This window comes from Puma concolor, chromosome C1 (assembly GCF_028749965.1).
Source record: "Puma concolor isolate L17-30 chromosome C1, mPumCon1.1.hap2, whole genome shotgun sequence".
Taxonomy (NCBI): domain Eukaryota; kingdom Metazoa; phylum Chordata; class Mammalia; order Carnivora; family Felidae; genus Puma; species Puma concolor.
In genome coordinates, this window is record NC_141674.1 from 214,159,936 (window position 1) to 214,173,540 (window position 13,605).

The 13,605-nt window shown below is 49.9% G+C and overlaps 1 protein-coding gene across 19 annotated transcripts in view; it reads left to right on the top strand.

Moving 5' to 3' along the window:
- The window catches only part of LOC112871748 (nuclear body protein SP140-like), a 71,743-nt gene that overhangs the window by 10,190 nt on the left and 47,948 nt on the right, over positions 1-13,605 (top strand). For 13 of the 19 annotated variants that reach the window (XM_086719887.1, XM_086719888.1, XM_086719870.1 and 10 more), the window contains one exon: positions 9,334-9,544. The exons of 4 other annotated variants lie outside the window; for them this stretch is intronic. In XM_086719887.1, coding sequence (XP_086576013.1) covers position 9,544 — 1 coding nt within the window. In that variant the 5' untranslated portion in view covers positions 9,334-9,543. The remainder of the gene's footprint in view (positions 1-9,333; positions 9,545-13,605) is intronic. 2 more of the 19 variants (XM_086719873.1, XM_086719876.1) reach the window with 1 other exon arrangement.

Genomic DNA, 13,605 nt, shown 5'->3' on the forward strand with positions numbered 1-13,605 from the left:
GAGAGAGAGGGAGACCCAGAATCCGAAGCGGGCTCCAGTTTCCGAGCTGCCCGCACAGAGCCTGACGCGGGGCTCGAACTCAAAACCCATGAGGTCATGACCCGAGCCGAAGTCGGACGCTTAACCGACTGAGCCACCCAGGCGCCCCTCTTGGTTCTCTTACTGTAGCACATCATCGAATAATTTGTCCTAGAGAGACTGCATCGGTAAGAACAGACTAGATTATTCTACCGGAACACACAATTCTGAGATCTTAGCGGGTCACTCGTCTCTGCTTCAGAGAACCCTCGCTTGGGACAGTGTGGGCTGCTGAGTGGCTGTCGGTGACAACCACGGTAACCGAACATTGGGTGACCACCAGAGATGGTGCAGGAGTACAATATTTTCTGAGCCCTTACGCGGCCATTCGTTTTTTATTTGAAGTGGAGTTGACACACGGTGTTACAGGAGCTTCAAGCGTGCATTGTGCTGTGGTTCACCACAGGGCACCTTGGCGAGTATCTTGTCCCCACACACGAAGAGTGTATATTTTTAGTCATTTCCTTTTACCTCTGAATCTATAGATTTGCATAACTGACATTTAAAATTTCAAATTTAGGTGTTCCCCAACCCTGCCCTTCAGGGTTTTTAGCAGCTATGTTCTGGGGAAATTCTCTCTTCATTTTACAACCATTTTAGCTAGCCTTTTTTTTTTCCTTTTATTTTAGCTCTCATTTTAAATTTCCAGGCCCACCGTCTTATTTTCTGATCTTCTCTTCATGGCATCCTGGGCGCAATATCTTCTCCCATTCGAAAGACACTGCTTGTTTTTTGGAAACTCTCTCCTGTTCCCAGCACTATTTCTATTTACGCGGGGGTGATTTTTGTTCTTTGCTCACCTTGGTTCTATTCCTTCCTGAGGTAGGTTTGCACCAGTGTGTGTGGCCTATTGTTTGTTCCTACCTGAGGGCCAGGCACTGAAGAGCTAGCTTGGAAGTGTGTTTAAGGAGACAGGCTTGAAAACCTGCGGGCTTGGCTGTGGGAATCCCAGATACCTGAGGGTGAAGGCCTCTTTCTCCGGGGGCATCTACATTTTTAAGAAGGAGCCTCTAGGGGCGCCTGGGTGGCTCAGTCGGTTGAGCATCCAACTTCGGCTCAGGTCATGATCTCATGGTTCATGAGTTCGAGCCCTACGTCGGGCTCTGGGCTGATGGCTCAGAGCCTGGAGCCTGCTTCGGATTCTGTGTCTCCCTCTCTCTCTGCCCCGTCCCCGCTCATTCTCTGTCTGTCTCTCTCCCTCAAGAATAAATAAAACATTAAAAAAAATTTTTTTTTTTTAAAAAAGGAAGGAGCCTCTAGTGTCTTGCCTGGATGTGGGTCAGAAAGGAGCTGGGGGTAGATCCTTTAGTGTTTTGCTTTTCAAGCAATCCTGCTGGTTCCTGCTGGCATCTCCGTTCCAGGCCCACTGTTCTCAGGGCTGCAGGACACCCTCTGGGATTGTCTTCTGAAAGCAACAGCAGTGAGGCTCACACCTCTTTTTCTCTTTCGGACTTCGGTTTCATTTTCTCATCTAATTCTCTTCCCTTATACTTCTTCCGTTACTGTCATTTTAGGGAACCCTCTAGTCTGAGGGGAGCGCAACACTTGTCCTCCGGCAACTATCTTTAACCAGAAGTTGTTGTTTTGTTTTTGTTTTTGTTTTGGAGAGAGAGAGGACTGAGAGAGCCAGGGAAGGCCAGAGGGAGAGGGAGAGAGATGCTCAGTTCGCAAGATCTTGAGATCATGACCTGAGCCACAATCAGGAGTCTGCAGCTAAACTGCTTAACTGACTGAGCCCCCAGGGGCTTTTTTAAAGGAATTCAGTGAAGGAATGGGTTTCATTCTATTCCAATGCATCCTTATAATGGGAGGTCCCAATGACCCTCTTATAATGGGAATAAACCATCTCCCAAGTGTTTACACCTTTTAGAATTACCAAGAAGACTCCCAAGATATCATCAGCAAAGGGAACCATTTTTCAAGTAAGAATCAGAATTACAAAGCTTTTTCAGTTTCAACATTATGGGTCACCTGGGTGGCTCAGACGGTGAAGCCTCCCATTCGGCTCCAGTCATGATCTCACGGGGTTTCGTGGGTTCGAACCCCACATGGGCCTCTGCATTCCCTGGCAGTGCTGAGCCTGCTTGGAATTCTCTCTGTCTCCCTGTCTCTCTCTCTCTGTCTCTCTCTGCCCCTCCCCCTCTCGATCTGTCTCTGTCTCTCTCAAAAATAAATAAGTAAACTTAAAGAAAAACATTAAAAAAAATTGGTTTTCCCAGGCACGGCCATAATGTTTGAAATGCAGGGGCCTTACAGGTCTCCGTGTATGGATAACACATATGCAGGCAAGTTTAGATACAGAACGATGAGTCCTTGTTTTGAATATACACACAAGTCTCTATATTCAACAGGAGAAAAACACATATTCCTGTGACTGTTGTTAATTGAAACTGGACCATAGGGGTGGGTGTCTTTGAGCTAATTTTATTATGTGAAATGTCACTCATTCTTGCCCCTGTGGGATGGAGAACTCTGCCTCTCTTCCACCTTCCTTGAGATTTCTTCCGGTTGTCGGTAGCTAAGAAGACTTGCTGTCCCACTGCTCTCTCCACACTCAGCACCACACATCTTATTCAAGCTTCCCCAAATCCTGTAAATAGATACTATTATTACTTCCGTTCTGGCAACGGAATCTCAGAAAGTTGGCCGAGGTTAGAGCAAGTAGCAAACCAGGATTTGTTAGCAAGTAACCTGCATCCAGAGCCTACACCTGACTTTGTGAAGGTTCGTTATGGAATGGGTGAATTGAACGCGCTTTTGCAAAACTAGACCTTACCTTCCCTGTTTATAGTACCACACGGTGGGGTCAGTGAACAATCTGGAATCACCAAGAATGACCTGCCTCCGTCTGATAGAGGCAAACAGACAACAGAACACGTTAGGCAGGAGACTGTGAGGAGGAGTTTTCAGAGGTGATAACCAAGCTGTTCTTGAAAAAGAGTAGGCTTTTGCTAGGCAGAGACTATTCAACTAGTGTTTTGCTTACATAATATTATGTAGCAGAATAGCGTTGTTATGCCCAGAATTCGTGATCCCCAAAGACCACTAGGGAGCTGAGTCCGATGCAAAAGCAAAGAGCCTTTATTCGAGCTAGCTCGAGCTCAATCCCCTACCTGCACCGACGCAGCGGTGAGATACCAGGGAAAGAGAGCGAGTTTCAAAAGGACAAAGTTTTTATTGGGGCCTGGGGGTAGTTGGTGAGGTAATGGCTATCGCCTCAGCCTATTGGCTGGGGAAGGGTCCTGGGGAAGGGTCCGAGTCCTGTTAGGCAGGTGAGGGAGGGTTACTCAAGGGGAGGAGGTGTGGTCAAGGTGAAGGACACAGAACAAGATGGAGTCGGCTGGCGTAGGCCCGCCCTTTCATTCCCCCATTGTCATGTAGCTTAGGGACCCAATCATGGGACAGGCTGCATTTATGGTGACAAGGGGAACAGAGTTTGGAGGTTTATGCAAAGTTCTGGGAACCAAGTGTCCCTGGGGTGGCTCTGGGACGTCTGATTAAGTGTTGTCCCCGAGCTGGTGTCTATGATCTGCCAGGTGATGTTTTGGGGGGTGTGGGGACTCCCGGCAGCATGAGCAATGACAAGCAGTTAACAGAGTTACCAATATTAGGTAGGTCAAATGCACTGTAGCTTGAGCTTGAGTGGGTTGTGTTGGTCCCGACTGATGGCCCATCGTGTGACAACGTCCTTCCGGATCGAGGAGGGGTCCGCTGGCTGAGCGTGGGTGTGATGGACCCAGGTCGCGATGCCGTCTACCTTGAGAGTGGTGGGGGTTGTCAACACCACGATGTAGGGTCCCTTCCAGGGCGGCTCGAGAGTCTCTCGGTGGTGCCTCTTGACGTAGACCCAGTCTCCCGGCCTGTACTGATGAGGTGTCGGGATCGGGCCAGCCTCGTAGATGGCACGGAGGCGCGGCCAAATGTCCTCGTGCGCCCTCTGGAGCCCGCTCAAGGAAAGATCTTTAAACTCAGCAATAAGTTCAGCTCGAAGGCTGGGAATAACAGGGGGTGGCCTGCCAAACATGATCTTGTAGGGAGTAAAACCCAGAGTGTAAGGAGTGTTTCTAACCCGGTAAAGGGCATACGGTAGGAGAGTCACCCAGTCCCCGCCAGTCTCCATGGTTAATTTGGTAAGGGTCTCTTTTAGGGTTCTATTCATTCTTTCTACCTGTCCTGAGCTCTGGGGCCTATAAGCACAATGTAATTTCCAGTTTGCCCCCACCGCCTTGCCTACTGCCTGTGTTACCTGCGAGATAAAAGCTGGTCCATTGTCTGATCCTACCATGGCAGGAAAACTGTACCTGGGTAAGATGTCTTCTAGTAGCTTCTTAGCCACTGTCTGAGCTGTTTCATGCTTGGTTGGGTATGCCTCCACCCAGCCAGAGAAGGTGTCTGTAAATACCAGGTCCTTGTGTAGTGCCTCGTCGAAGATGGTGGGTGAATTTTTGAATCCCTGAGGTAGCCGTGTCCAGGTGAGTTGCCCACTGTAGCCTTCCTCCGGATCATGCCACTCAAAGGCGAACAAGGGTTGGCTCTGGGGTGCCAACGGCAGACTGAAGAAGGCGTCCTTTAAATCTAGTACAGTATACCAGACCCTGGAGGGCGCCAAGGAGCTCAAGAGAGTATATGGGTTGGGAACAGTTGGGTGTATGTCCGCGACCCTCTTATTTACTTCCCGGAGGTCTTGTACCGGTCGGTAGTCATTTGTGTGAGGCTTTTTGACCGGCAGTAAGGGGGTGTTCCAGGCAGACTGGCAAGGAACTAGTACCCCTAGGCTTCGTAGTCTCCGGATGTGTGGCTAGATCCCCTTCCGGGCCTCCTGAGACATGGGGTATTGTTTGATCCTTACTGGACTCTCTCCTGGCTTGAGCTCTACCAGGACTGGGGTCCTATGAGCGGCTAGTCCCATCCCCTCTGTCTCTGCCCAAACCGAGGGGAATTCTTGTAGCCATCTGTCTATATTATCCTCTCTCGGGAGCGCCTCCTGGTGGAGGAGGTATTCATCCCCCAGTTTCATGGTCAGGACCTGGATGGGGTGGCCCTTGCCATCGGTGACCTGAGGCCCCCCTTGTCTGAAAGTTATCTGAGCTCCAATCTTGGTCAGTAAGTCCCGTCCTAACAGCGGGTAGGGGCATTCTGGTATTACCATAAAGGAGTGGGATACCCGGCCCATTCCCAAATCTACTGTTCTTCGGGTAGTCCATGAATACTGGCTCATACCAGTTGCCCCTTGTACCCAGGACTTCTTGTTGGCTAGTTTTCCTTGTGGGGTGCGGAGGACCAAATGTTGTGCTCCGGTGTCGACAAGGAAGTCAATAGGGGTCCCCTCCACTTTAAGAGTTACCCTGGGTTCGGGGAGAGGGTCCGAACCCCGACTCCCCTAATCACTTAGTTCATCTAGCTCTAGGACTTTTACTCGATCAGTCTTGCTTCCCTTCCCGCCGGCCCTTTTTGGACAATCTCGGGCCCAATGCCCTATCTCCTTGCAGTATGCACACTGATCCTTCTGCAGCCTCTGCTTCCCCCCCTTGGTGGTTCCTTTACCTTTTCTTGCGTCGTCTGCCAGCTGCCGGAGATGGCGGTCTCGTTCCTCGGGGAAGTCAGCAGTGGTAGCTAGTAGTATTCTGGCCAGGTCTCGAGTCTGCTTACTGTTGGCAGCCGCCATGGCGCGAGCCTGCTTGTCCTCAGGAGGCTCCCGGTTATTATATACCTTTTCGGCTACCACCAGTAAGTCCTGCAGACTTTTTTCTCCTAGTCTATCTATTTTCTGTAATTTTCTCCTAATGTCTTTGGCCGATTGGTTTACAAAGGCCATGATAACTGCTGCCTTGCTTTCCGGAGCCTCTGGATCCATGGGGGTATAGGTACGGAATGCCTCCATGATCCGTTCTAAAAAGGCAGCCGGAGATTCATCTTTTCCCTGTTGTACATTTCCTACCTTGGCCAAATTGGTTGGCTTTCTAGCAGCCATTCGGAGACCCCCCATTAGAGTCTGGCGGTAGACCCGGAGCCTCTCCTTACCTTCTGCCGTGTTGAAATCCCACTGGGGCCGAGTTAAGGGGAAGGAGGCATCTATCTGAGCCTGGTTGGTGGTGGGATTCCCGTCTGCGCCCGGAACTAGTTTTCGGGCCCCATTGAGGATTCTTTCTCTTTCTTCAGTCGTGAACAGGACCTGCAAAAGTTGCTGGCAATCGTCCTACGTGGGCTGATGAGTAAACAGAACAGAGTCTAATAAATCAATAAGCCCTGCCGGTTTCTCGGAAAACTTAGGATTCTGAGCTTTCCAACTGTAGAGGTCACTAGTGGCGAAAGGCCAATAGTGATGGGACTGATTGCCCTCCGCGTCTGGGGGTCCGGTGGCTCGCAGGGGCAGAAGAGTGGAGTCGGCGGCGGAGGCGGATTGCCCCCTCTGAGCCCTTTGTCTGGTAAAGGGCGGGCTTCCCCCTGGAGCGTTTCCGCCTCCCGCTCTCTCGGAACAGCGTCTGCCTCCCCCGGAGGGGGAGGATGGTGTTCTTCCGGCATCCTAGAGGGGTTATACGGGGGAGGAAAAATTAATTCTTCTTCAGTACCCCCCTGTAGGACAGGGTAGAGGGGTGCTGAAGGCCGGGTAAGACTTTTCCTCTTCTCTGTCTCCTGCAAAGCAAGAATGGGTTTTGGCTCCGGAGGGAGCAGGGTTAGGAAGGGCTTAAGCCAAGAGGGTGGGTCTTCTACAAGGTCCTGCCAAGTGATAATGTAAGGGAGCTGATCAAGATGGCCGCCTTAGGCTGAGAGATGATACTCCTGACTCGGTGGATGGTAGGGAGGTCGAAGGTCCCCTCTGGTGGCCATCCAACATTGAAAGTTGGCCACTCGCTAGAACAAAAAAACTGCAACCGACCCTTTCGGACTTCCACACTGAGGTTGTTAGCTCTTCCCCTCACATCCTTAAAGTGATCAATCATAATACTTAGAGGAGTAGTCTGAGTCTGTCCCATAACGTCCGTCCAGTAAGTCCACAGAACAAAACAGAGAAACACAAAAACAGACAAACAGAGGGCCCCTAGAAAGTCTTCCAACTCCATGGAAGCAAAACTGCCAGCTAGCTTAGACCTTTGAGGGGATTCCATGTCCCTCCAAAACCGATGAGGGGATTCCACGTCCCTCCAAAGACGACGGCCTCACGCCGACCAGCGGGAGCGACCCGCCTCGTCTCAGACCTTTGAGGGGATTCCACGTCCCTCCAGAAGGGAGAATCGGAACGTCTTCCGAAACTCCCGGCCCGTGGTCCTCCAGTGCGTCCACTTAGACCGCGTCGGGCACTACCAGAATTCCAGAAATGAGCTCACACAGAAAAGACAGAACAAACAGACACTAACCGTGGCCAGTCAGGCTCTCCGGGTCGGGGGTCCCTCGGGGTTCTTGGGGATCCCGGGCTGAGCCCCCAAATGTTATGCCCAGAATTCATGATCCCCAAAGACCACTAGGGAGCCGAGTCCGATGCAAAAGCAAAGAGCCTTTATTCGAGCTAGCGAGCTCAATCCCCTACCTGCACCGACGCAGCAGTGAGATACCAGGGAAAGAGAGCGAGTTTCAAAAGGACAAAGGGACCTGGGGGCAGTTGGTGAGGTAATGGCTATGGCCTCAGCCAATTGGCTGGGGAAGGGTCCTGGGGAAGGGTCCGAGTCCTGTTAGGCAGGTGAGGGGGGGTTACTCAAGGGGAGGAGGTGTGGTCAAGGTGAAGGACACAGAACAAGATGGAGTCGGCTGGCGTAGGCCCGCCCTTTCAGCGTGATTTGCGTGGTTTCATCTAAGTCTGTGATTTTAGCTATATAATATATGGTGGAATCTCAAGAAACACACCAGACAGAATAGGATAAAGGGAAAGAACCCTGGGGCAGAGGTCAAGAGACCTTTCCTGCTTTGATGCCAGATCGTATGCACTATATGCATTCTTTTAACTGCAGAACATACTTCCTAACATAGACAAAACAAAATTAAGTTGGCTTTACACCCGTATTGGCTGACATTTCGACGTATGGCAATACTTGAGGTCTACACAGGTATAGAGGAAAAACTCTTGTGAAATCCTGGCAGGACTGTAAACTGACAAATCATTTTGAAAGAGAAGTTAGCAACCTAGAAGTTGGAAGGTATCGTACCCCAGTACTGGGCAATTCTCTTCTAGGTACAAATGCTAAAAAATTCTTGTTACATGCACATAAGGAGCTATAACCAAGGGTGTTTACCAAAATACTACTCATAATAGAAAAAAAATTGGAATAGACCTAAACATTTACCAGTAAAGGATTGTTAGGCAAATATTGTCTCTATTTATGTAAATATTACTGCACAGCAATTAAAATGCCCTGGTTTGACTTAAAAATATCAATGTGGACACATTTAAATAAATAATACATGGAAAAAAGGCAAATACAGGCATACCTTGTTTAAAAAAAAACTTGCTCTTCGGTGGTAGGTTCTGTGATATTCTCTTCGTTGGCTTTTTATTTTTTTTGTCTGTAAACTTTTTAAAACAAACAATCTGTATTAGTCAGGGTTCTCCAGAGAAACAGAAAAGACAAAATGTGTGTGTGTGTGTGTGTGTGTGTGTGTGTGTAACAGAGATTTATTGTAAGGAATGAGCTCACGTGAATATAGACGCTGGCAATTCCAAATCTGCCCTGTGGGCCGGCAGACTGGAGCCCCAGCAGAGTCGATGGTGCAGTTCCCATCTGAAAGCAGTCTATTTGTGAATTCCTTCCTACAAGGAGAGGTCAGTCTTTTTGCTCTAGGTGGGCCTTCAACTGATTGTATGAGGCCCACCCACATTATGGAGGGCCTGCTTGCTCAGAGCCATCCAGTTGAAATGATCATCTCATCCCCCAACACCCTTCAAGTGAGAAGGAAAGCCTGTAAGAACAGATAAAGAAGGCCAGCCAAATGTCCCAGGCTGGATACCCCGTTTGCATGCTCTTTGCTTCTGTAATCTTGCTTACCTCTTCCATCAGCCACTGTCCCCATAGTGTCCCCCCTTTTTCCCTTGAGTCCCTGCAATCCCACCTACCTGTGCAGCTGATAGAAAGTTTCCAAGTACCTGGAATCCAGCCCAGCATAAAAGAAGGCCAGCACCGGGGCTCGGGGCTCAGCCTTTGGAGGTGACTCTGCCGGGCCAGCGCCAGTGCAAAATAAACAGTCTTTTCTGATTCCCCGAGCGCGTGTTGCTTGTCTCTTCCTGTGTGCCAAGTATTGCTGTAACACTTTTGGTGCGTTGGCCAGGAAGACGACAGCCACGCTGACCCCTTGAGCCACTGTTGTCAGTGAGCGGCGGAGAGGCCACTCATTGTGGGCCCCCGCCACGGAAAGGAAGGCGCACCGACATTGATTTCACCGGACCCCCACCATCGCCGGGCCCAGCAGTACCGGTCACTACTGCACTCGAACGGACTCCAGGGGGAACAGAAAAGACCTGTCCCAGGACGTTGGAACAGTAAGTGTCCCCGGGGACTTCAGACCGGAATGCAGGCCCACCCCTGAGGCAGAAGGGGAGCTTAATCACCTCCAGGGCAACGTAGTCACTGAATAGAACAGAGAAGTCCTGGGTGGAAGTCTGCGATCTGTCTGAATGTGTGTGAGTGTCAATGTGTGTGAGTGCCCGTGCTTCGTGGAGCCTGAGTGGGTCCTACTCTGCGATTCTGTGATGATCTCATACGGCTCAAGGCAGAGTCAGGTCTGCAAAGGCCTGATCTGAGTCAGGGGTTTATACCCCTGCCAATGCTAAGAGGCATTCAATCCCCATGAGGGGCGTGGCCAGGCAGATGAACTGACCTCTTCCCCATTTGTCCTGCGACACAGTTCATTGGGAGGGACCCATCTAGGATACCAGCATGGGGAAAATTCCTCAAAATCAACTGTTTTGGAATGTATGATTAAGAATTTTAAACAGGGAGGGGCCCTGAGGGGGGCTCAGTTGGTTAAGCATCTGACTTCAGCTCAGGTCATGATCTCATGGCTTGTGAGTTCGAGCCCCGCATCAGGCTCTGTGCTTACAGTTCAGAGCCTAGAGGCTGCTTCAGATTCTGTGTCTCTCTCTCACTGTTTGCCCCTCCCTGCTCATGCTTTGTCTCTCAAAAATAAATAAACATTAAAAAAAATTTTGAAAAAGAATTTTAAAAAGAGATTTTCAGGTGACTATGGGTCAAACTGACCCATGGGAAATTATGCACCCTCTGCGAATTAGAATGGTCTACGTTCTGTGTAGGCTGGCCCCCTGAGGGCACCCTAGAGGTTCCCACGGTCTGAGCTGTTTATAAGGTAATTACTGGGGACCCTAGCCATCCAGATCAATTCCCATACATTGACCAATGGCTGGAAATAGCCCAAGTCAAGCTTCTTTGGGTCCAGTTCTGCATTAATAGTAAGTGACAATGTAAGGTTTTAGTGGCGCAGGCCGGAAAGAAGACCTCACAGCAAAAAAACCCCACCGCCCCATCCTCCAAGAAAATTCAGAAGTCCTTCCTTTCAACCACCATATGCCCCCAGGACCCCATCAGTTGAGGGAGGGGAGCCTCAAGTGCTTGAAAGTTCACCCCTGTCGGTTTCGCCTCTGCCAGTGGCCAATCTGCCCCAACAGGGACATCTGAACCGGTAGGCAGATACCTTAGGTCCTCGACTCAAGGTCCAAGGCCCCCAACAGCAAGCAGATGCCATTGCAGGTGACTAGGGGGTCCCCAGAAAATAGGCTTCAATGGGACCCTACAGGAGGGGGCATCAGCTTTCTATCAACCGTTCTCCACTACTGACCTCCTCAATTGGAAACACTACAGGCTGCCCTGCTCTGAAAAGCTGTAGGTGATGAGAGATCTAGAATCCAGATTCCAGATTCACTGCCCTGCCTGGGTTGACTGTAAGCAGCTTCTGCTCACTCTTTTCAACATGGAAGAGCACCGATGAGTCATCACCAAAGCAAAAAAAAAAAAAAAAAAAAAAAAAATGGCTCCAGACTCAGGCACCAGATGGACAATTAGAAGTTGAAGCTTGGGGGGCGCCTGGGTGGCGCAGTCGGTTAAGCGTCCGACTTCAGCCAGGTCACGATCTCGCGGTCCGTGAGTTCGAGCCCCGCGTCAGGCTCTGGGCTGATGGCTCGGAGCCTGGAGCCTGTTTCCGATTCTGTGTCTCCCTCTCTCTCTGCCCCTCCCCCGTTCATGCTCTGTCTCTCTCTGTCCCAAAAATAAATAAATTTAAAAAAAAAAAAAAAAAAAAAAAGAAGTTGAAGCTTGGGCACAGGAGGCTATGCCCAAAGAGTATCCCTGCTGGGACCCAAACACAGAAGCCGGAAGGGCCAGATTAGAAAGATACTGACTCTCCTCCCTCCAAGGGGTAAAAGCAGGGGCCAAAAAGCCCACCAACATGGCAAAGGTATCTGAGGTCCTACAAAAGCCAGAAGAGAGCCAGCTTACTTCTAGGAAAGATTATGTGAAGCCTTCAGAGTTTATATTCGTTCGACCCAGAAGCCCCCGAAAACCAGTGCATGGTCAATGCTGCCTTTGTGGGACAGGCCCAAAGTGACATTAGACAGAAGCTCCAAAAGTTGGAAGGATTTGCTGGAAAAGAATGCTACTGAACTGATGGAAATCGCCAACAAAGTTTTTGTAAATTGGGACTGAGCTGCCAGAAAGGAGGCAGACTGAAGAACGAAACAAAAGGCAGTTCTCCCGGCCGCAGCCTTGGGAAGACCACCGCATCTGGAATGGACCCCACACACGAGGGATTCAAGAACAAAAAAGAAGGGTGCCACTGGGATGGGATCAATGTGCCTGCTACAAAGAATTTGGACACTGGAAAAATGAATGCCCCGGTTGCCAAAAGGGAAAACCAAAAACTTCCACTCCACTCAGCTGCTACCAACCAGAACCACCCAAGGCTGACCTGATCAGACAGGCAGGAATGGACTCTGATTAGGAGAGACCAGGCTCTATTCGACTGGGCCCCCATGAGCCCATGGTGAAAATGAAGGTAGGCGGCCAGAAAATAGACTTCATGGTTGACACTGGGGTTGAACACTCTGTGATGACACACAAGGTGGCACCTCTGTCGGCTTGAGAAGTCACCATCGTAGGAGCCACTGGGATGCAAACCCGAAGGCCATTTTGTGGTCCTGACAATGCTGGTTGAGGGGTCACCAAGTAGTGCATGAATTCTTGTATTTACCCAACTGCTTGGTCTCACTGTTAGGTAGAGATTTCCTAGCCAAGCTGGGAGCAGAAATACTTTCACTTCAGATGAAAAGACACAACTGTGCCTAAATGAAAAGGCCCAACCCACGATTTTATCCTTGACGATATCATAGGAAGAAGAATGGAGGTTACGTATTTCTCCTCCCAGTGAGCCAACCGTGGCCCCCGAGGTAGAAGCTGAGTTCCCTTCAGTTTGGGCAGAAGAGAACCTCCCTGGTCTGGCAAAAAACCACCCCCCAATATTAATTGACCTAAAGCCTGGGACCCAACCTGTCAAAATATGCCAATATATGGCCCCATGGGAGGCACACCTGGGGACCCAGACACACTTAAACAGACTACTCAAATGGAGATTTCTAAAAGGATGCCAGTCCCCACGGAATACTCCCCTGATGCCTGTGAAAAAGCCTGGGACAAATGATTACCATCCTGTACAGGACCCAAGAGCCATTAATGAAGCAGTCATAATGCTACATTCAGTGTTTCCTAACCCATACACTCCACCAGGACTCATACCCTCTGAGGAAGGATAGTTCACAGGTCAAGATTTAAAGGACACCTTCTTCTGTCTCCAGCTAGAGCCTAATAGGCAACCCCTATTTGTCTTTGAGTGGGAAAACCCTGCCACAGAAACAAAGGAACAATTCGCTTGGACCAGACTGCCTCAAGGATTCAAAAATCCACCAACCTTGCTCAGTGGGGCCTGGCATCTGACTTAGCCAGGTTTCCAGGACAGGACCTAGTATGTGTCCTCCTCCAATATGTGGATGATTTCTTGCTAGCCAGTCCCACGCAGACCCAATGCTGGGAGGGAACCAGGGCCCTACTCAAGCCACTACCAGAGGTGGGATGCTGGATGTCAATGAAAAAGGCACAGATTTGCCAACAGGAAGTTAAATATTTGGGCTTCAAACTTACCCAAGGCAAATGGATGCTGGGAGCCAAAAGGAAACAGGCAGTCTGTGCCATTCCAGTTCCCACTACCTGCCGGCACGTCTGAGAGTTTCTGGGAGCAGCAGGATTCTGTCGGATATTGATGCCAGGGTTCTCAGAGTTGGCCAGACCTCTATACGAGACACTAAAGGGGGAAGAAAGGGGATCCCTTTTCTGGGGCCCTAATCAAGAAAAGGTGTTCACAGACATAAAAATGAAATTCACAGAGGCACTAGCCTTGGGACTCCCAGATGTATCACGAGATTTCAACCTGTTCATGCATGAAAACAATGCGGGTGGCCCTGGGGGTTCTAATCCAGGAATTGGAACCTGGCAGAGACCAGTGGCATACCTTTCAAAACAGATTGACTCAGTTACAGCG